Here is a 22,700-nt window from a genome sequence, read left to right on the forward strand (position 1 = left end):
CCCCCTCTGCGCATCCCAGCTCTTCCCGCCCCGGCCCAAGGGTCCACGGAACTCCACCAGGGAGGGCCTTCGAGCGCGTACAGGTCCTGTGCTTGGCCCAGGACCATCGTCCTCAGGGGACACAGGCCTGCCGGCCAGGACAGGAGCCCGCAGCCTGCTACGGGGACGTCCTACGGCCGAGTCTGCTGCTGAAACCGGCCCGCTTCCCATGTGAGAGAAGACACAGACAGAGTAAAAACCGCCTCGGGGAAGAGATCAGGGCTCCGTCACCGCGGGTCAGCCTCCTGTTCCAGTCGGGTGGCCACAGACCGCCGCGCCCTTCCGAGGAGCTGCGCAGGGCGGACGCTACTACTGGGCCCTGGGGCTCTCCTCCCGCTCCCGCTCAGCCTGGACGTGCCCGTCCCGGATGGCCTCCCAACGCCCTGCCTTGTCTTCCGCACCTCTAAGTATACACCCGGGGCTCAAGCCCCCACACCCCACACGGCCTGTCCCTTCTGTGTCCCGCCCCGCGGCCCTGCTCAGAGGGAGATCCCGGCTCAGCTGCCCTGGGATCCTGTCTCAAGCTGTCTTTTCAGCCAGAACCGCGTCAAGGAGAGTTTCCATGCCCAACCCGGGAGTCTGGCATCATGTGCAGCAGGAGGAGCCGAGAAGGCAGGAAGGAGACCACGGCAGGGACAAGTGACACATGAACAAGGGGCCGTAAGGAGGCGGCAGAAGCTGGAGCCCCATCCCAGGACCTGGGACCCAAAGCCACTGTGAGCAGGGTGGGCAAGGTCCCAAAGCTCCAGTCCCTTGCTTCGAAAGCCCCCAGGTACGCACAGGCCGGCAGCTTTCCCAGGCTCCAGCCCACCTGCAGGGCACCAAGTGGCAACAGCAGGACAAGGCCGGCTGGCAAAGAGCCAGCAACCCCTCAGCTGAGCTCCGGGCGGCCCCTGACCCTATCCCGTCACCTACCATGTCCGGGACCCTCCTAACCAGAGTCCTGTTCCGACAGTCTGGGCTGAGCCGGCGCTCCCGGCCCTCCCCTCGGTGCCAGAGCTGGGAACGGCGGTGCTGCGGCTGTGGAGGGACGCCCAGCCCCCGCCCAGCCACGGGGAGGGCAGCAGAGGCGGTGGGAGCGCAGTGAAGACCGCTCTCCGAGGCGCCCAGCACTGAACATGGAGAAAAGCGGGAAGCCCCTGCGGCTCTGGGGAGGGTTCTTCCCGCGCCCCCACAAGGGTCTGGGCCTCAGGGACCTACCAGTGAGGTAGAGCGGTCCCCACCAGCAGCCAGAGGCTGAGGCCGAGCTCTACCCACACGCCTGCGGGCACCTACCGGTGCCCTGAACCTCCTCCTGGAGCCCAGAGGACTCATGACCCTCCACAAAGGCTGGGGGTGGAGGGCAGGCTACTCCCAGTCCCCTCCCCGGAGGCCTCGCCCGCCTTCAGAGACCCCAACTTACCGCAGCAGAAGGCCACCCTCATTGCGTCGTGCTTGGCCATGCCCAGCATGGGTAGCATGGTACTCAGGATGGACGTCAGGAAGGGCACCATGCCGAACACTGCAAAAGGGGGGTGCGTGAGGGGCTACCCGTCACCCCCGCCTCCCCCGGCCTGGCCTCCCCGTGCCCCCCCAGAGAGGCAGAGGGGCTGGGCCAGGTGGTGCAGAGGCCCTCCCGACAGGCTCCGGATGCAGGTGGAGGCAGGCCAAGCGGCACCTACCGTTGGAGGCCGCGAGGTTGGCAAGGGTCTGCACGACGGAGCAGTGGGGCAGGGCCCCGGGCTGGAACTTGCTCAGCAGCTCCTCCATCACCGTGCTGACGAAGCGCTTTCCGACGGCCACCAGGACGTCGCTGGCGGCCCGCTGCCAGTCACAGACCAACTCCTGCCCCCCCCAAATGTGCACTGACGCCCTGAGCTCACGAAGGACACGCGACCCCCTCCCCCACCCAGGAGAGGCCACCAAGCACCTGCCACTCCCACCGCAAGGAGCCGGCACTGGGAGCCAGGCCCTGTGTGGAGCCCAGCAGCACCCCCCAAAACTGGGATGCAGGCCCCCCTGCCCCCACAGCTGCCCGGAGAGTTTAGGAATTTTGCTCTCTGCTTCGATCGCCACCCCTAGTCATGGGTGACCGCATTCCTGATGCACCTGGTAGGGAGTTCTAGGGAAGCAGCTTCCCGCCCCAAGCCACACAGGTGCAGCCATACCTTCGCCCTGGTCATCTCGCTGGAAGCCAGGAGGGTGACAGCCCTGGCCTCAGCCTTGTCCAGCTCACTGATGTGGCTGCTCACAAGCACCTCCACGGCCCTCAGGATCATTGTCCGGTAAGGGTGTGCCAGCTGAGCAGAGAGAGACCATGGAGGAAGGTCCTGGAAGGCGAGCCCAGCACCCAGGCACCCTGCTGACGCCTCCTGCTCTCTTTGGAGGGCTCCTCGGGACAAAAGCACCTGCGGCCGCCCCAGCAGGGCGGAAAGGAGCTCGCCCGACGGCGCCCCGTGTGCCCAGCGCCTTAGTGCCTCACTCAGCAAGGGCCGTGAGAGGGACTCGGGGCCCCTGACTGTCAGCAGTGCCAGGAGAGTTCTGTGCGAGACTCGCGAGGGGTGGCGACAGCCCTCCCCGCTGCGGCCAGGATCTCCCGGCCAGAGGCTGCACTGCCCCGTGACACCCCATCGCGGCAGGGGTCTCTGTCACCAGGCATCCTCCGGGCTCCCCGGGAGCGCCTGGCACAGACCCCTGGCTGCCCTTCCACCCGAGGGCCCCTCCTCACTCTGGGGCCCTTCCCACCCCAGGGAGCCTCGTCTGTCACAGTCCTCCCCAAACTGGCAAACACACCCAAGGGTCCCAAGACTAACACGGGAGATGATGGCGCGGCCTGGCCCCTGCGCCCCTGGGGCCGTCCCCAGCCACCACTGGGGCTTCTCCTTGCTCCGGGCGGGCCCTGCACAAGCCCAGCCACTGGCCCAGACACCGTCCACGTCTGCACCTCGCAGCGGCGACGCCACCGGGCGCTCATCCTCGCCCCGACTGCGAAGCTGCAGGTGGGGGCCAGGGGGAGGGCCAGGCAAGGAAGCCCAGACACCCTACTGTGATGACAAGGCCGCGGAGAGGAGCCCAGCCCAGCCATGTGGAAGACTCCATCCAGCCAGGAGCCCCCAGGCGCTCAGTCTGGAGGCGAGGACAAGACACTGGCTGGGGGCAGGGGAAGACCCCCACTGGCCTTTCCTGAGGACTCGCCCACCCCCAGGAACGGAGCATCCCGGTGGCGGGTGGGGGCACTCTGCAGTGGGTGGTACCCGGGCCCGCGCTGGGACAGGACTGAGCTGGTGGGACCAGAGACAAAGTGGCAAGGTAGAGAGACGACTCAGGCTGGAGGAGCCTAGGGAAGCAGGGGCATACGGCCGCCAGGGCCGTTGCTCAGTCCGGAGCACAAGCTCCCTCCCAGGGTGGGCCCCAGGAATGGACGTGACTTTTGCTCCTGAAAAAAGCCAACACATCATAAAATCTCTAGATATACAAACAGATCACATGATCTGCCCTAGTTTTCCGGGGGAAAGCTCTAGTTTTCGGTTTTCTTCCCTTGCCTCCGACCACACACGTGAGGCTTTTCTCCTGGGCTCTCAGTGCTATTCCGCTCATCTACGAGTCTGTCTCTACCCCCGTCCCCACCGCCCTGTCTGACTCCAGGGGCTCTGCAGCAGGTTCTGAGGCCAAGAAGCGTGAGCTCCCGGCTTTGTTCTTTTTTAACACTGTTCGGGCTATCCTGGGTCCCCTGAGATTCCAGAGGAATTTTATGGCGGCTTTTCCTATTTCCGCAAAAAAACATCACTGGGATTTTGACAGAGACGACAACAGCGGCTCATTTTTAAAGAAGATGTGCCCCCCCCCCCATTTTCCATTGCTCTGGGAAGTCCAACAGGCAGAGCGCCGGTCATACCGGAGCGCGGCTTGTCCGCTTCCCACACAGGTTGTCCGTCAGGCCTCCGCAGGCCTGCGCGCACAGGGATAAAACCACAGCCCCTCTGTCATCTGAGCGCAGCAGGAACTGAGCTGGACAGACGGACAGACGGGGACGGCGCACTGGGCTTGCCTGCTGCCGATCCGGGCCCAGGGGGGCGTGTGTGAGACTTTGGGCTCTATAGCCATGTGGCGGGTCACCAGAGGACCCATTGTTCTGTCTCTTCCCCCCAATGGACCACACCTGCTAAAGAGATTGACCTGGCTACCCAGGCCATGTGTAGGCTGGACCCTGGTTACGGGTGGTCCCAGGCACAGGATGAGCCCCACAGCCATCTAAGGCCCTGACCCCAAAGCTGCTCCCTCCAGCAGACTCGGACTGTCGCGGCGGACTAACAGCACCGCGGGCAACCCCCTCCGGCTGCAGCAGTGGCCGCTGCGGCTTTGTGTTCTGACATTGGGCTCTCAAGTCCCTTGCGTGACCAGAGAATCCATTCCACTTCTCATGGGGGAGGTGGGTTCACACGGTTCGAGCCCAGTGGCCCGGTGGGTCGGGACCCACACCCACACCCGGGCTTGCTTGCTGCGGCCCCACGCAGCCTCCGTGTGGAGACCTGCAGTGAGCTGACAAGTGGCCGGTTATGAGTCCCTTACGTTAGGATGAGATTCTAGAGGAAGCCAGATGGGAGCACATGACGTTGAAACCAGCCCGAAAAAGCAGAACAAAGAGAAGAAAAGCGTCAGTCACACTGGCAAGTTGGGCTTCTCTACTGCTAGAGACGGGCCCCTGGAACGGCTGTGAGGGAACCGAGCCCCGGAGGATGGCCGTGGGAGCAGGGTCTTCGGGTGCTGAGTAGGTCACAAGGGTGGACCCCACGGGGGATCACTGCGTGCTAAAGAGACCGCAGGAAGCCCCGACTCCCCTCTGCCGTGCGAGGACACGACGAGGAGACAGCGGTCTGTACACCAAGAAGTGGGCCCCGCCACACACGGGAGCTGCCAGCACGGTGTCCTGCGACTCCCGGCCTCCGCAGCTGCGACAAGCCCAAGTCTGCTCTTGTCAGAGTAAGCGCGGGACAGACCTGGATGGCGATTTTTGCCTTGGTTCCCGCAGTCGCTCCCCAGCCCTGCCTGAGCGCCCCGTGCGCACCCTGCCCGCGCTCCCTCCGGGGAGAGGCCCCAGGAAGCCCCGCTGGGATGCAGCACAGGAGCGGCCGACCCTGGAGTGGCCTTCGGGGGACAGAGGCGCCCGGAGAGGAGCACGTTTCCGCGGGACAGAGCTTCCCACTGAGCGCACGTTTACCGCAAATATGCAAATGTGGGCGAAGATTTTTATTTTGAAGTTGTTTAAAGAAACGGAAAGGCTAGGAGTGGGATAAAATCATAAGTGAGCTAGAGAACGACAAGCATGAGGCCCACGTAAGTTTTGCGACGAGTCACTAAAACTCACAAGGGCTCCTGTAGCCCCCAGTAAGCGCTCCCGGGCCAGCCCCTCAAGCGGCCGGGGCGGCCCCGGTCTGCGGTCCCATCGGACGCTGATCCAGCACATCACGGCCGGCCCCTTCTGCGCCACTGAGAAGGGCACTGGCACCCAGCACGTCAACATGAAGCTCCACAGAGCCACGGGAGAGCCACGAGGGGTGCATGGTGCCCAAGCGTGGGAGCACGCTCTCGCACCAAGAACGGTGCACCTCTAACCCCGGCGCCCACGGGTAGTCCTAGCGTCCTACACCAACACAGACACCCAGGAACAACTGGCTCAGTGGCCGCTCGGGGGACGGAGCTGCTCCCCCAGGAGATGGCACCCGAGACACGAGAGAGAATGACCTCCCAGTGCAGAGAGATCCCTTTTTCCACATCTGGGGGTCAAATCACACAAAGAGAAACAGTCTTTGGAGGCTGCCGGGAAGGGCCCAGACCACACGCTGGGACAGAAGAGAGACGGTGCACAGGGATCCAGCAGCGTCACAGCGTCACGGGGCCGAGACCCAGCAGACAGCAGTGAGGCCAGGAGGAGCGCTGTCTCGGAGGCGCTCCGGCAGCACCGACAGGGTCCCCCCGGGGCACAGGCAGCACACAGGTCCCCAGGGGTCTGCCGCCCCTGCCCGGCCCCTGCCCCGCCAGCAGGCAGCAGGAGGGTGAGGGAAAGGCCCCGTCTCCTGGGGCAGCCCCGACTTCCACCCCCACCGCAGAACACTCGTCGCGCTGCAGCTAATGACAAGGGGCCTTCTCTCCCTGGGGGACAGCACAGACCCTGGCAGGGAGAGCGGTTCAGTCTCTGGCCAGTGACTGACCGGGGACAGCAACACACCCCCTGTGTGTGACCGCTGGACGTGGCACCGCCCCCAGCCGGTGGCCCCACACAGGCCAAGGCGCTGGCCACAAGACAAGGGGTCTCATCTGTCCTGGACATGTCCCACCTCAAGGGAATGCGGCTTTCCGCCCACAGCAACTGACGGCACAGCCACGGACCCACCGCCACCTACAGGCGCCGCCCCCGCGCCCGGCCCCGCTGGGCAGGGACTACCTTCTCATGCTGCCGCAGGTACTCCTCACAGGCGCCGAGCGCCTCCTCCGGCGCAGCCTCTCCCAGGGCGCACAGGGCACCACACACCTGCTCCTGCACCAGAGGGTCCTTGTCGGTGATGGCGTCCAGCAGGATGGCGGCCAGCTCTGCAACGACAAAGCCCAGCGTGCACGCTCAGGCCCAGCCCGCCCGGCCAGCCACCGCCTTGGCCTCCCACCGCAGGACGCCAGCCCCCTCGCTCCCCTGCGCATTCCTGCCGCCTTGCCTGCCACCACCCTCCACCCCCGGGGCGCCGCCTCCCACCCCCTGGGCCACCGGGGTCTGCTTGGCACCCACGGGCTGTCCGCTCCGAGGGCGCTCTGGCCAGCCGCAGCCTGACCTGACTCCCCAGGCCCTGACTGCCCCACGACTCCTGCTCCCGCTGGACCGCGGCTGCTATAAACGCGGGCGCTACGGGCTCGGGGCCAGGTGTGAAGCTGCCCCGCCTGGGAGCAGCCCAGGCCCCTCGTGGCTCCCAGAGACGCCGCCCGGTGCCAGGTGCTCCTGCGTCCTGCCCGCGGGGCCCCCACACTCACTCTTCACATAGGACTCGGTCATCTCGCCTCCGCCTCACCCACGGCATGCGCGGACAGCTTCTTCCCAAACCTCGAGGAAGCAAAAACCCAGCGGCTAGGTCAGACGCCGCCTGCGCCTCTCGGCGGTGGCGCGTCTGTGTGAGACATGACCTCGGCGCCGGCGCGGGGCTCAGCCTGTTCGCCTCCAACTCTCCATTTCGTCTCAGGTCATGATCCCGGGCTCTCGGGATGCAGCCCTAGGTCGGGCCCTCTCGGCGGGGAGTCTGCTTGAGACTCTCCCTCGGCCCCCGGCCCCCCTTCCTCCCCCACTCACATGCACTCTCCCTAAAAAATTAAAAAAAAAAAAAAAAAAACCCACTCATCGAAAAACCCCACGATCCCAGTGCCTTTTCCCGTGGGAGCTAGCTGCCACAGCGGGGCAGAACCACTCACGGAGGACAGGAGGCGGCGTCCCTCAACAGCTGCCAGCTGTCCTCTGCCCCCCCCCACGCCGGCAGCCCCACCAGGGTGACGTCAGCCCCACGCGGTGACCTGGGCAAAGGCGGCACTGCTTCCACCTACGGCATCTCCCTGAGCTGTGTAGAGGAGAGGGGCACACCTAAGGCAGACGTCAGGAGCAGTCTGTGTGGGCAGAGAAACCTGCGCCGAGGGCCAAGACCGACAGCCTTGATCACCGCAGGCTCAGGACCCACCGAGCCAAGAATCCCAGCAGGGCACAGAACGAGCCTCGTCGCGGCTCGGACAGGCTGGGTGGGCAGCACGGGGATCTAGCAGGTTCCCTGCCAGCAGACACCGACCGTCCAAACGGCCCATGGCATGAAGAGGTGCAGCTATCGGAGCACCTGAGTGACCGACTCTTGGTTTCGGTGTGGGTCACGGTCTCAGGGTGGTGATACCGAGCCCCGAGTCGGGCTCCAGGCTCCGTGCAGGTCTTCCTGAGGCTCCCCTCACTCTCCCTCTGCCTCTCCCTCGCCCACTTTCTCTCTGAATGAAATAAATCTTGAGGAGCCTGGGGGGCTCAGGCCTTAAGCGTTTGCCTTGGACTCGGGTCATGGTCCCAGGATCCTGGGATCGAGCCCCGCATCAAGCTCTCTGCTCAGATGGGGGGGTAGTCTGCTTCCCCCTCTGCTACTCCCCCTGCCTGTGTTCCCTCTCTCACTGTGTCTCTCTGTCAAATAAATAAATATTATTTATTTTATATTTTTATTTATTTATATTATTTTTCTTTATATTTATACTTATTATATTTATAAATATTATTTATTTTTATTATTTTATTATTATTATTTTTAAAATAGTAATAAAATAAAATAAATCTTACAAAAAAAGAGGTGCAGTTGTCAAGCACTGCAGGCTTCATGGGACCAAGTCCCTGAGTGTGCAAGGGCCTCTGCCCCTTCCCCACAGGGTCACAGGGTGAGGCCTACGTTGCACTCTCCAGGGCCCTTAAGGTCAGAGGGGCCGTCGGCCCTCAGCACCGTCGCTGGCGGCTTTCTAACGCAACGTCTGCTATTTGCCGGCTACGCCGCCATCCCTTTACCGATCTCTTGCACGCTGGGCCCCGGGTGACCTCTCAGACGCGAAAGGACGGAGATGACAGAGGGGCTGCCGTGACTGCCCCTAACGAGCGACGCGCGTCCCGCTAGAGACACAAAAGGGAAGAAGCAACGTGAGAAACCACAGGGAGCGTGGTGGCAGAGCGAGCGTGCCCGAGGACTCCGGCGCAGGAAGGGAGATGACCTCAAGTGTACGTCCCTCCCAACAAAACCTCAAAGAAATGACAGAGAAGATGCAAGTTTTTCTTTTATTATATATTTTTAAGATTTTCTTTTTAACTAATCTCTCTACACCCAGCCTGGGGCTCAAGCTCACAACCCAAGATCCAGAGCTGCTGCTGGTGCCCAGGCGGCTCAGTGGGTCAAGCGTCTGCCTTTCGGCTCAGGTCATGATCCCAGGGTCCTCGGATTGAGTCCCGCATCGGGCTCACTGCTCAGCTGGGAGTCTGCTTCTCCCTCTCCGTTTGCCACTCTTCCTACTTGTATGCGCTTTCTCTCTCTCTCTCTGTCAAATAATTAAAATGAAAAATCTTTAAAAAAAAAAAGTCACAGGCTCTACTGAATGAGCCAGCAGATGTCCCAAGGATGCAAGTTTTAAAAAAGTAAATCCACAAGAGCACTAGAAAACAAGATAAAATTAGCAAATCAGGCATCTCCAGGAATCACAAGCAGCTAGAAAGCAGATGGAGAAGACTAGCTTAAAGACGCTGGCATCAGCAAGGTGTTTCCCCTTTCTGCCTGGAAAGCATCTAAAAGTAACAAGGGAAACAAGACATAGAAACACACATTTCATTTGTGGCAGAGCAAGAAGGCAAAAACCGCAAACCCCAAGCATCAAGGGCTGGAAACGTCACGGCTGTTGGGCGGGGTGTGAGGTTCGCCGGCAGCAAGTGCCCCAAGAGCCCAGAGATACTTGCCAGAGGCGGCTGCGCACCGCCGGACAGAACCTAGACCCCGAGTGCTAGGCCTGTGGCCTAAAGCCACGGGGGCAAGCTGCAGTCTCTGGAGCAGTGGCTTCACCCTGTGGAGGCCATGGCCACCTCCCTCCACCACCCGGGAAGGAACCAGGGTAAACCAACTTGGGATCAGCAGGTTTGGAGCGCTCTTCAGAGAAGTGCAAAAGGCCAACTGCACCCAACTCAAACAGAATTAAAAATAAGGAAACAAGCATGAGACGTGAGCTCCTAGCCCAGATGGGAGGAACGCACCAATTTGCTCTCCTGACCCAAACAACGCAAGAGGAACAGTAGTTCTCAGTCACCTTGGTGACGGACATCAGGACATGAAGGCCAGGAGCCCTTGAGCACTCCAGCTCACTGTCCGGGGGTGCATCCAGGAATCAGGAGGACTCAGCAATACACCTGAGTTGAGACACACTGGGAGTATCTTGGGAGACCAGGTCCGGTTTGCAGACTCTGGTACCAGCGAGAACTCCAGAGACCTTGGTCACTCAGCTGACTTACTGGTCAATGCTGGGTGGCAGAATAATGTCCCCAAAGACGACCATGTCCTCACCCCCAGAACCTGTGGCTATGTTACCGACTGTGCCAAAAGGAACTCAGCAGATAGGGTTAAGGGTACAAACCCTGTAGTTGGAGGGATTACGTGGGTGAGACCAGCCCAACTGCGTAAGCCGCGAACACAGAGAAGCCTTCCCAGCAGGGTCAAGGGACCACATGGAAAGCGCAGGAGAAATTCCAAGTGCGGAAAGGACCCAACGCACCACAGCTGGCTTTAAAGACAGGAAGGCGGCTCCGGACCACATAACGTGGGCGGCCACTAAAAGTCAGATATGTCCCTCAGTCCACAGGCAGTGATCAAACAGGAACTCTGTTCCTACAACCACAATGAACCGAATTCTGCCAACAAGCTGAGAGCAGGAAGCAGATTTTCCCCCAGAGAACCCAGAAAAGAGCACAGCCCGACTGACCCCTGGATTTTAGCCTGGTGAGAGCCACATCAGACTTCTGACCTCAAGAACCTTAGTGTACTAAATATATGTCATTTAAGCTATGAAGTTTATGGTAATTTGTTACAGCAGCAGAGGAAAACTAATACAAGCACCATGTTTAAGAAGAAATTACCAAAAGCCAGGGAAAACCTACCTGGAAGGATTAGCAGAAACAATCCCCAGAACTCCCAACAGGCCAAGCACGTGGCTGCTCTCAGCGGCCAGACGGAAAACACCACAAGTCACAGAGTGTTGGGAAGAACGCTCAAAACAATCTTGCCTCAGTACAAAGTAAAACGAGCTGTAAACTAAGTGCCGTTCTGGTCTCACCTAACAAAGCCAAAAATAAGACCTGAAAAGATCAAATTGTTCCTAAGTCACTCAGCTACATCCCAGCACAAAGTTCAAGAATAATAAACAGGGGCGCTGGGGGTGGGAGGGCTTAGTTGGGCGTCTGCCTTCAGCTCAGGTCCTAATACCAGGGTTCTGAAACGGAGCCCCACGTCTGGGTCCCTGCTTAGTGGAGAGTCTGCTTTTCCCTCTCGCTGGTGCTGCCTATCACTATCTCTTTCTCTCGCTCAAATAAATAAATAAAATCTAAAAAAAGAAGAAGAATAGGAACACAAAAATATCCAGCACTGGGGCGCCTGGGTGGCTCAGGGAATTAAAGCCTCTGCCTTCGGCTCAGGTCATGGTCTCAGGGTCCTGAGATCGAGCCCCAAATCGGGCTCTCTGCTCAGCGGGGAGCCTGCTTCCTCCTCTCTCTCTGCCTGTCTCTCTGCCTGCTTGTGATCCGTCTATCAAATAAATAAATAAATCTTAAAAAAAAAAAAATCCAGCACCAACAAGGTAAAATAACAATGTCTGGCATCCAATCAAAAATTACCAGGCATGCAAAGAAGCAAAAAAAATACAACCCACAATGGGAATGAATCAATAAATACAAATTGAACCAGAAATGAGGCAGAAAAATCAGTAAACAACATTTAGATAGTTATTATGACTGTGTCTGTCTCATATACTAAAAAAATCCACAAGAAAGACTGCATATGTTAATATAAAAAGGTTAAAGAAAAAGGATGGTAAAAGACAAGGCTGATGCAAGTTATAAGAAAGCTGGAGTGACTATGTCAATATTAGACAAAATAGATCGGAGACATAACGATCCTAAACATTTATGTGCCTAATAGGAGAACTTCGAAATACACAAAGCCTAAACTAATGAACATGTAAGAAAAAATAGACAAATACAAACTGTAGTGGAGGGACGCCTGGGTAGCTCAGTTGGTTAAGCTGCTGCCTTCAGCTTGGGTCATGATCCCAGGATCCTGGGATTGAGTCCCACGTCCAGCTCCTTGCTCAGTGGGGACCTGCTCCTCTCTGTCTGCTGCTCTGCCTGCTTGTGTTCTCCCTCTCTCTCTCTCTGACGAATAAATAAATAAATAAAATATTTTAAACAAATTGTAGTGGAGATTCTCCATAATTAGCAAAACAACTGATTTCTCCATAATTAGCGAAACAACTGTAAAAATAATCATTAAGTGTAGAGAAGTCCTGAACAATACCGTCAACCAACTTGACCTACATAGTATTTACACAACCATCTTTTCATTAACAGTAGAATATGTTTTTTTCTGAAAGTACATGGAATATTTATCAAAACTGACTATATTCTGGGCAGGAAAACAAATCTCAGTCAATTTAAAAGAGTTCAAGTCATACAGAGTATGTTCTCTGGCTGCAATGGAATTAAATTAAAAATCAATAAGAGAAGGCTATCTGAAATATCCCCAAGTCATTCATTCATTCATTCATTTGACACAGAGAGAGAGAGAGACCGAGAGAGGGAACACAAGCAGGGGGAATAGGAGAGGGAGAAGCAGGCTCCCCACTGAGCAGGGAGCCTGATGCGGGGTTCCATCCCAGGCTCAATCCCAGGACCCTGGGATCACAACCTAAGCCAAAGGCAGATGATGCTTAACAACTGAGCCACCCAGGGGCCCCCCCATTAGTATTTTAAAAAGTACTTAATGTGCCTCAAAATAATACATGAAGCAAAAAAGAAATCAAAAGTAAAATTACAAGACAGTTGAAGTGAATGAAAATGAAAAAATATACCCACATTTGTGGGACATTTATAGCACTAATGTCTATATTAGAAAAGAAGAACCATGTGATCTTCTACCTTCAGAAACTAGATGCTCAGGTGCGTGTGGGTAGCTCAGTTGAGTGTCTGACTCTTGATTTCAGCTCAGGTCATGGGACTGAGCCCTCCATCAGGCAGGGAGTACTCAGCAGGGAGTCTGCCTGTCCCTCTCCCTCTGCGTCTCCCTCTACTCTCTCTCAGAGAAATAAAATCTTAAGAGACGCCTGCATGGCTCAGTTGGTTGGGTGGCTGCCTTTGGCTCAGGTCATGGTCCCTGTGTCCTGGGATCGAGTCCGACACTGGGCTCCTTGCTCCACAGGGAGCCTGCTTCTCCCTCTGCCTGCCTCTCTGCCTGCCTGTGTGTGCTCTCTCTCTCTCTGACAGATAAATAAAATCTTAAAAAAAGAAAAGAAAGAAGATGGGGCACCTGGGTGGCTCAGTGGGTTAAAGCCTCTGCCTTCGGCTCAGGTCATGATCCCGGGGTACTGGGATTGAGTCCCGCATCGGGCTCTCTGCTCAACAGAGAGTCTGCTTCCTCCTCTCCCTCTGCCTGCCTCTCTGCCTACTTGTGATTTCAATCTGTCAAATAAATAAATAATCAATCTTTAAAAAATTTTTAAAAATCAACTGTATTTCTATTTGCTAACAATAAACAATCAAAAATTGGAACTCGTGCCATTTGCTGAGTCAAGTAATATGAAATATTTTCCCCCACCCTGCCAAAATATGAAATATTAGAAAATAAATTTGACAAGAGATGTATTAGACAGTAACGCTATCAAACACTGCTGAGGTGGACACACACACACTTAAGGTTTATATGTTTACTTGAGAGAAAGAGCTCGCACACATGGCTGGGGTGAGGGCAGAGGGCAAGGGACAAGTAAAGTCTGCGCTGAGCGTGGAGCCCAGGGCTGGGCCGCACCTCGGGCCCCTGAGATCCCAACCAGAGAGGAAACCAAGAGTCAGAGGCTTAACCAACTGGGCCACCCAGGAGCCCCACGCCGCTGGGAGACATTAAGGAAAACGTAAATAAGTGGAGAGACAGTGTGCGAAGGTACCGATTCTTCCTGAATGGATCTACAGATTAAATGCATCCCACTCAGAATCCCACAGGCTTCTTGTAGAAACTGGGGGACTAGCCCTACAACTTGTACGGAAGTGCAAGGCCTTAGAGCAGCCAGAACAATTCTGAAACCAAACCAAACCAGACTGGAGGATTTCTACTACTGGACTTCACGACTCACGCGGCCAGCTGATTTTCCACAGAGGTACGACGTCTATGCAGTGGGGAAGAGACAGTCTTTCCGACAAACAGCACCGAGCACCGACACGCAGCCCGTCCAGAAAATTTTGGGGTGGGGGGGTAAAAAGCAGAAGAAAATCTCTAGGACCAATACCAAAAGCAAAAGTGCTCTGGGGAAAAAGAATAGACTTGATAAACTGAAATTCATCAAAAAACTTCTGCTGTTTTTTTAAAAATAAATTTTGTATTTATTAGGCACCTGGGTGGCTTAGTCAGTAAGTGTCTGCCTTAGGCTCAGGTCACGATCCCCGGGTCCTGGGGTTAAGCCCTGCATCAGGCTCCCAGCTCAGCGAGGAGCCTGCTTCTCTCTCCCCTACCTGTGTGTGCTCTATTTCTATCTCTCTTAAAAGAAAAAAAAAGTGGGGGTGGACCTGGGTGGCTCAGCTGTTAAGCATCTGCCTTTGGCTCAGGTCATGATTCCAAGGTCCCGGGATAGAGCGCCGCATCGGGCTCCCGCTCGGAGGGAGTCTGTTTCTCCCTGTCCCACTTCCCTGCTTGTGTTCTCTCACTGTCTCTCTGTCAAATAAAAAAATAAAATATTTTTTTAAATATGCTTATTCTTTTATTTTAGAGACAGAGAGAGAGCACATGCCAGGGGAGGGACAGACGAAGAGCGAGAAGAGAAGCAGATTTTCAGCTCAATCCCAAGACCCTGGGCCAAAACCAAGAGCTGGAGGGAGGCTTAACCGACTGAGCCACCCAGGCCCCCCAAAAAACTTCCTCTCTTTGGATATACTGCTCAGGGAATGAAATTAATGGCACCAAGGCACACCGCTCGGTAACAAGGCACACGGTAAAATGCATCAGTACCCCTCCCCAGTGCTCTCCTCTTGCTACTTCTGCCCTCACACAAGCCAGCAGATGCCCTACTCCCCTGCAGGGGTCCTATTCCTGAGGACCCGCTCACTTGGCCAACCCGCCTCGGCCACTCCCCCTTCCCTGCCTCCTCCATGCTCAGCGTGAGGATTTTTGCTAACACTGATCCTAGCACGATGCCACACCGCTGCTTACCCATCCTCCCGCCGCTCGAAGCACCCAACACCTCCCACGCGGGCCGGGTCAGCCTACACCTGAAGCCCTTAACGCTTCTCTCTCAGCCCTTTACCTTCTAGGTGTCCTGGCCACCCGGAAACCACAGGCCTGGGTTGGACTCTCAGCACCTCGCACATGCCATCCTCTGCAAGCATGCCGTGTCCAGGCTCTCTGACTGGGGACTCCCACTCACTCAACAGCCCATTCCCGTTCCCACACCTCACCCAGGACATGCCCAACCTTCCAGCAAGTGAGCCGATATTCCTACAACCCTTTGTTCACGTGATGTATATGGGGTCAGTGCGAAATATAACCAGTTGTAGGCTCCAGTCTCCCTGCCATTTCCAGTGCACCAAGAGCAAGGGAAAACGTTTTGATTTTCATCCTCAGTGTGCACAGCATTTTTTAAAAACCTGTTCAGGGGGCGCCTGGGTGGCTCAGTGGGTTAAAGCCTCTGCCTTCAGCTTGGGTCATGATCCCAGAGTCCTGGGATGGAGCCCCGCATGGGGCTTTCTGCTCGGCAGGGAGCCTGCTTCCCCCTCTCTCTCTCTGCCTGCCTCTCTGCCTACTTGTGATCTCTGTCAAATAAATAAATAAATAAATAAAACCTGTTCAGGGGCACCTGGGTAGCTCGGTCAGTTGAGCGTCCAACTTTGGTTTTGGGTCAGATCATAATCTCATGGGTCCTGGGATCAAGCTCCAAGCTGAGTAGGGAGATGGTGTAAGAGTCTCACCCTCTGCCCCTCCCCCCACTCACTTGCTCGCTCACTTTAAAATAAATCTTACTTTAAAAAAATTTTTTTGGGGCGCCTGGGTGGCTCAGTGGTTTGGGCTGCTGCCTTTGGCTCGGGTCATGATCTCGGGGTCCTGGGATCGAGCCCCGCATCGGGCTCCCTGCTCCGCGGGAAGCCTGCTTCCCTCTCTCTCTCTCTCTGCCTGACTCTCTGCCTACTTGTGACCTCCGTCTTTCAAATAAACAAATAAAATCTTTGAAAAAAAAAAAATTTTTTTTTAATTATTTTATTTATTCATTTGACAGACAGAGATCACAAGTAGGCAGAGAGGCAGGCAGAGAGAGAGGAGGAAGCAGGCTCCCTGCTGAGCAGAGAGCCCAATGTGGGGCTCGATCCCAGAACCCTGGGATCATTGACCTGAGCCAAAGGCAGAGGCTTAACCCACTGAGCCACCCAGGTGCCCTTATTTTAAATTTTTTATTATTTTTTTTATTGTGTTATGTTAATCACCATACAGTACCTTCAAGAGTTTTTGCTGATGATTCATTGTTTGCATATAACACCCAGTGCTCCCCAAAGTCCGTGCCCTCCTTAATGCCCACCACCCGGCTCACCCATTTCCCACCCCATTTTAACTGGTGTAAGGTGGTACCTCAATGTGGTTTTGATTTGAATTTTCCTGATGGTTAATGACGATAAATACTTTTTCATGTGTCTGTTAGCCATTTGTATGTCTTCTTTGGGGAAGTGTCTGTTCATGTCTTCTGCCCATTTTCTGACGTGATTATCTGTTTTTTAGGTGTTGAGTTTGAGGAGCTCTTTATAGATCTTGGCTATCAGCCCTTTGTCGGTAGTGTCATTTGTGAATATCTTCTCCAATTCTGTAGGTTGTCTTTTTGTTTTGTTGACTGTTTCCTTTGCTGTATAGAAGGTTTTTATCTTGATGAAGTCCCAAAACTCCTTTTTTGCTTTTGTTTCCTTTGCCTTTGGAGATATGTCCTGAAAGAAGTTGCTGTGGCCAATGTCAAGGAGGTTACTGCCTAGGTTCTCCTCTAGGATTCCTGCCTCACGTTGAGATCTCCCAACCATTTAGTTAACCTTTGTGTCTGGTGTAAGAGAATGGTCAAGTTTCATTCTTCTGCATATAGCTGTCCAATTTTCCCAGAACCGTTTATTGAAGAGATTGACTTTCTTCCATTGGCTATTTTTTCCTACTTTGTCAAAGATTATTTGACCATAGAATTGAGGGTCCATATCTGGGTTCTCTACTCTGTTCCACTGGTCTATGTGTCTGTTTTTGTGCCAGTACCTTGCCGTCTTGGTGATCACAGCTTTGTAATATAGCTTGAAATCAGGCAACATGATGCGACCAATTTTGTTTTTCTTTTTTAACATTTCCTTGGTGATTCAGTGTCTTTGACGGTTCCATACAAATTTTAGGATTGTTTGTTCCAACATTTTGAAAAATGCCATTGGTATTTTGATTGGGATGGCATTGAAAGTGTAGATAGCTCTGGGCAGCATAGACATCTTAACAATGTTTATTCTTCCAATCCATGAGCATGGAATGGTCTTCCATCTTCTTGTGTCTTCTTCAATTTCTTTCATGAGTGTTCTGTAGTTCCCCGAGTACAGATCCTTTACCTCTTTGGTTAGGTTTATTCCAAAGTATTTTGTCATTCTTGGTGCTACTGTAAAGGGAATCAATTCTCTAATTTCTCTTTCTACAGTTTCATTGTTAGTGTATAAGAAAGAAGCTGATTTCTGTACATTGACTTCGTATCCTGCCATATTACTGAATGGCAGTATGAGTTCTAGTAGTTTGGGCGTGGAGTCTTATGAGTTTTCCACATAGATTATCATGTCATCTGCAAAGAGAGAGCATTTGACTTCTTCTTTGCCAATTTGAGTACCTTATATTTCTCTCTGTTGTCTGACTGCTGTTGCCAGGACTTCTAGTACTATGAGCAACAACACTGGCAAGAGTAGGCACCCTTGTCGTGTTCCTGATCTCAGTGGAAAGGCTCTCATGTTTTCCCCATTGAGAATGATATTCGCTGTGGGTTTTTTATAGATGGATGTTATGAAGTTGAGGAATCTTCCCTCTATCCCTATACTCTGAAGAGTTTTAGTCAGGAATGGATGCTGTACTTTGTCGAATGTTTTTTCTGCATCAATTGAGAGGACCATGCAGTTCTTGTCTTTATTTATGAGTTCTATCACATTGATTGATTTGCAATATTAAACCACCCTTGCCCACAGGGACAAATCCCACTTGGTCATGACAGATAACCCTTTTAATGTACTGTTGGATCCTAGCTAGGATCTTGTTGAGAATCTTGGCAGCCGTATCCATCAAGGTATTGGTCTGAAATTCTCCTTTTTGATGGGGTCTTTGCCCAGTTTTGGGTGGCTCAGTCAGTTGAGTGCCAACTTTGGTTTTGGCTTACGTCATGGTCTCGTGGGTTCTGGAATCAAGCTCCAAGCTCAGTGGGGAGTCCGCTGTAAGATTCTCACCCTCTGCCCCTCCTCCAACCCCACTAACTTGCTCATTCTCTCTAAAATAAATAAATCTTTAAAAAAACCAAAAACTGGGCACCTGGGTGGCTCAGTGGGTTGAGTCACTGCCTTCGGCTCGGGTCATGATCTCAGGGTCCTGGGATCGAGTCCCGCGTCAGGCTCTCTGCTCGGCAGGGAGCCTGCTTCCCTCTCTCTCTCTCTCTGCCTGCCTCTCCATCTACTTGTGATTTCTCTCTGTCAAATAAATAAATAAAATCTTTAAAAAAAAAAAAACAAACCAAAAACTGTTCATGGAAGGAATAGAATCAAAATCCTCCCATATGATTCAATAATATAGAGCTCAATTTTCCTGAAACTACAAATATATGAGACAGGATATTGGAGGGTATTTGATAAAATGGTCCAAAATTCATATAGAAGAATTAATGTATAAGAATAGCCAATTAAAAAAAAAAAAGAACATCCAGTTAAATTTTTAAAAAGTATATGAAGAGGAGGATTTGTCCTATATTATGTTAAAGTGTATTAAATCAATGGAACTATATAAAATTTCCAGAAATGAACACCAATAAGGAAGAAAACATTAAGCAAGAAAGACGAAGTTTTAAATCATACAGGCCGATTAATCAATAGTGTTGAAACAGCAAATTAAACACTCAGGGAAAACACTAGCCTCTCCACACCTCTCCTTATCCCAACACGTTGCACAGATGCACATAAGAGTTAAATGGAAAGATGAAATGTGGGGCGCCTGAATAGCTCCGTAGGTTAAAGCCTGTGCCTTCAGCTCAGGTCATGATCCCAGGGTCCTGGGATCGAGCCCTGCATCAGGCTCCCTGCTCAGTGGGGAGTCTGCTTCTCCCTCTCTCTCTGCCTGCCTCTCTGCCTACTTGTGATCTCTGTCTGTCAAATAAATAAATAAAATCTTTAAAAAGAAAAAAAAAGAAAGATGAAATGTTAAAGTCCAAGTAGGAAGCACACGTAAACCTTCTATAGTCTTAAATTAGGAAAGGACGTGCTTCGCCAGACACAAAAACCCAGACACATTAACAAACACTGTTCAGTTTAACTATCAAAAAAAAAGTCAAGGGACGCCTGGGTGGCTCAGTTGGTTGGACGACTGCCTTCGGCTCAGGTCATGATCCCGGAGTCCCGGGATCGAGTCCCACATCAGGCTCCCAGCTCCATGGGGAGTCTGCTTCACTCTCTGACCTTCTCCTCGCTCATGCTCTCTCTCACTGTCTCTCTCTCAAATAAATAAATAAATAAAATCTTAAAAAAAAAAAAAGTCAAGTTTCTGAGTCAAAATTTGACAACCGTGTGCACAGTTACACCTCTGTGCACAACCATACGTGCTCACACACCTGGTCCGACCACCAGAGCAGAAGGTCAATAAGCAACAAAACAGCACAAATCACTTGTCACACACACACGAGGTTGCACGGCGGGAGCCTGGCACCCCGGCGGGCAGCGGCGGTCGTCCTGGGGGTGAGGGCCAGCAGAGCCTGTGGGGCACCTGCCACCGGCCCAAACAGTCACACCCGTGACGGGATCACCCCCGTTTTGAAACCCTCACGCGAGCACAAGCACGGGAGCGTGGCAGGGAGCGGAGCTTGCAGAGTCTAGAGCTCGACCGCCCGGTGGAAAAGTGAAGCGCGTGGCCAAACAAGGCCAGCGGGAGAGGTCCCGTCAGCACCACGGCCGCAGGCCAGGTGACCTGTGTGTGACGCGGGACACGCGGAGACAGCACAGACTGCTCTCTGTGGAGACAAGCCAACGTGAGCAGGTCGCTGGAGGCAAACCAGGATAAAGGCCCCGTGGGGGAAGAGGGTGCAGGGACAAGGAAGAGTCTGGGCCCCGAAGGCGCCCTGCATCTTGCAGGAAGCGTGTGCCGAGCACGGACTGCCCGGCCAGAACCTCAGAGGCTCCGTCTGGTCTAGCACACAGAGCCCAGCAAGTTAGTGGCTGTTACTGGCACAGCAAGACCGCCCAGGACCCGCTCCCCCAGGCTCCACTCCCCGCCCGTGCTGTGGCGCAGACCAGCACAGGTCAAAGGCGCGGTCGAGGGGGGCCTCCCTCCCTGCATCCTACACATCAGAGCCGAGGGAAGCAGCAGCTTCCTCCTCATTCACCTGGACAGGCGCTCCACCACACCTAGGAAGCCGACCAGGCGCCGTCTGAGCCCGTGGAGTCCAAGCCCTTGGCTTGAAGGACACCCACGTGTATCAGGGCTGCCACGCGACATGGCAGAGGCTAACAGAGGTGCTGGGCCAGCTGCTCCAAGCCCAAGGTGGGTCAGGAGGAGACATGGGAGGCGAGGAGGCCACGGACACCACTGCCCAGAGGAAGCCACGCGCCTGTCTGAGGGTCAGGCCACTGTGTGGGGTCACGGGAATGACCCAGCCCTGCAGCAGGCCCCAGGACCCTCTCTTCCGGCACCAGAGCCAGAGAAGAATCCACTTCCAGAGTCACCCACAAGAATCTGGGCTGAGGATCTGGGGAAGGCAGTTCAACAGTCCATTGCTCACCGTCCCTCAGGAACACTATTTCTCAATCCAAGCCGTCCCAAGCTGCGTCACTGGGTTCACACGGAAACCCCCAGAGCCACGTGGCCCTCCAGCTCAGTGAAGAAATCCCAGTTCTCGTAACTCCGGGGCCAGTATGCCCTGAGCACTGGCCAGGCGCCCAGAAGAGCCACAGGGGCTCTCTGGGACCTACCTCCAGGAGATGGAATGATTCAGCCCACGGAAGAGGCTCACGAGGTCTGCAGCGGCTGGTCACACGCTCGCCGCCACCGGACTGCTTACCTGGGCTCAGCGGACCCTGGCCTCAGTGCAGACACCGTGTCTGCACATGGCACTAGCGGGGAGCGCAGGCAGGCATGAGCCCCCCAGTTTCCACCTCTGATCTACGGCTGTCCCTGAGGAGGCGGCAACCAGCCCTGGGCAGTGAGAAACAGCGAGTCGCAGGTCCCAGCAAGGCAGCCTGAATATTGGTTTCAAGGTAACCCAGGGAGCTCAACTCAGGTCATTCCACTCCGACACCACAGAGAGACCAGAGACACCTGCTCACTTGAACCACAAGAGCCTGAGGCCTGGAAGTCAAGACCCTGCTGACAGCAGCATCCCCAGACCCCTCCAGCGCCAGAACTACAGGCGTGAGATGCAGCCGCGCCACCATCAAGCCACTGCTGGAGGGTCCCGCAACTGACCACTCCCACATGGGTCTCCCGGGGCCCAGTGCCCGCTGGGTCTCTCCATCCGGACCCCTCAAACCCAACAGCCCCAGCCTCACCCGACCTCTCCCGGCCCCAACACACCTGCCTCTTTCCTGCATCCCCGCGCACGCAGGGTCGGGCCAGGAACCAGCATCACCCGTCCTGCTCCTGCGTCTCCCTCCCCACACCTGACCCGCCTCTCCACGCCCCCCCCCATCCCTTCCAGAAGTGGTCCCGGCCTCCAAGACTGTGCCCGCAGCGCCGGCCTCCACCCCAGCCCCAGCCCCAACCCCACCCGCTCCCCGCCCCAGCCGGCCAGGCAAGGCCAGTCCTCCGGTTCCCCCACCAGACCCGCCGCCCCCACCCCACCCCTCCGACCCACTTCACGGCTCTCGAGCCGGCCGGCCCCGCGCCCCCTCCACCGGGCTGGCACAGCGGAAGGGCTGCACGCGCGCGGCCGCGAACGGAGCCCTGTCCTCCGGCCCTGGCGCCGCACGGCCGCTGTGCTGGCGCTGCAGGAAGCCGGCGGCCGCGACACCCGGGCCTCCGAGCCGGGGCCCGCGGGCCGGCCTGGCCCAGCACCACCTGGCCCTCGCCCTGCCCTGCCGGTTCGCGCCCCGCCGCTGCGCCCAGCGGTCCCGCGGCGTCCGGACGCACCCGTCCCTGCGCCGGACCGCCTCCCCCGGCGCCCGCGAGCGAACGGGCAGCGGCGTCTCCGAGTTCAGGCTCCGCTTCCCCTGGAGGACAGTCCGCCGTGCCCGGGGCGCGCCCCAGGCCCCCGCAGCCCGCGCCGGCGTGGGCCCGAAGGGGCGCGGCCGGCTCCTGGGCCTCTTCCGGGCCGCGCCGGGCGCACCTGGGCCCCGGCCGAGGGGCGGGCTCGGCCCCGCGACGCCCAGGACCCTCCTCGCGCTCGCCCGCTGACCTTGGGGAGGCGCCTCCCGACGCGGCTTCCCACGAGGCCCCGGCCGACGGCGCGGACCCCGGACTCTCCGGCCGCGGCTCCCCCGAGGCACGCCGGTCCCCGGGCGCCGCTCTACCTGAGGAGATGCCGCCCCGGCCCGGGCGCCGCCCTCCCAGCCTGCCGGGCCCCGAGTGGTGGGCGGGGTCGCACGCCGAGCCCGCCCCCGCCACCCTCCGCCAACCGCGGCTCGGCGCGCGGCAGCCCGGCCCCGCCCCCAGGCCATCTCCGCGCTCATTGGCCGG

At 55.9% G+C, this 22,700-nt stretch overlaps 1 protein-coding gene across 4 annotated transcripts in view; it reads right to left on the bottom strand.

The window, feature by feature from the left end:
- The window catches only part of MROH1 (maestro heat like repeat family member 1), a 60,747-nt gene extending 38,153 nt beyond the window's left edge, over window positions 1–22,594 (bottom strand). For 3 of the 4 annotated variants that reach the window (XM_082720440.1, XM_082720443.1, XM_082720442.1), the window contains exons 1-6: window positions 22,420–22,587; window positions 7,036–7,105; window positions 6,461–6,606; window positions 2,187–2,318; window positions 1,701–1,863; window positions 1,442–1,540 (exon numbers count right to left, since the gene is read on the bottom strand). In XM_082720440.1, coding sequence (XP_082576566.1) covers window positions 1,442–1,540; window positions 1,701–1,863; window positions 2,187–2,318; window positions 6,461–6,606; window positions 7,036–7,057 — 562 coding nt within the window. In that variant the 5' untranslated portion in view covers window positions 7,058–7,105; window positions 22,420–22,587. Of the gene's footprint in view, window positions 1–1,441; window positions 1,541–1,700; window positions 1,864–2,186; window positions 2,319–6,460; window positions 6,607–7,035; window positions 7,106–22,419 lie in introns of all 4 variants that reach the window. The other variant, XM_082720441.1, reaches the window with a different exon arrangement.
- Between the last annotated feature and the right edge of the window lie 106 nt (window positions 22,595–22,700).

Source organism: Mustela nivalis (assembly GCF_964662115.1).
Source record: "Mustela nivalis genome assembly, chromosome: 2".
NCBI lineage: Eukaryota > Metazoa > Chordata > Mammalia > Carnivora > Mustelidae > Mustela > Mustela nivalis.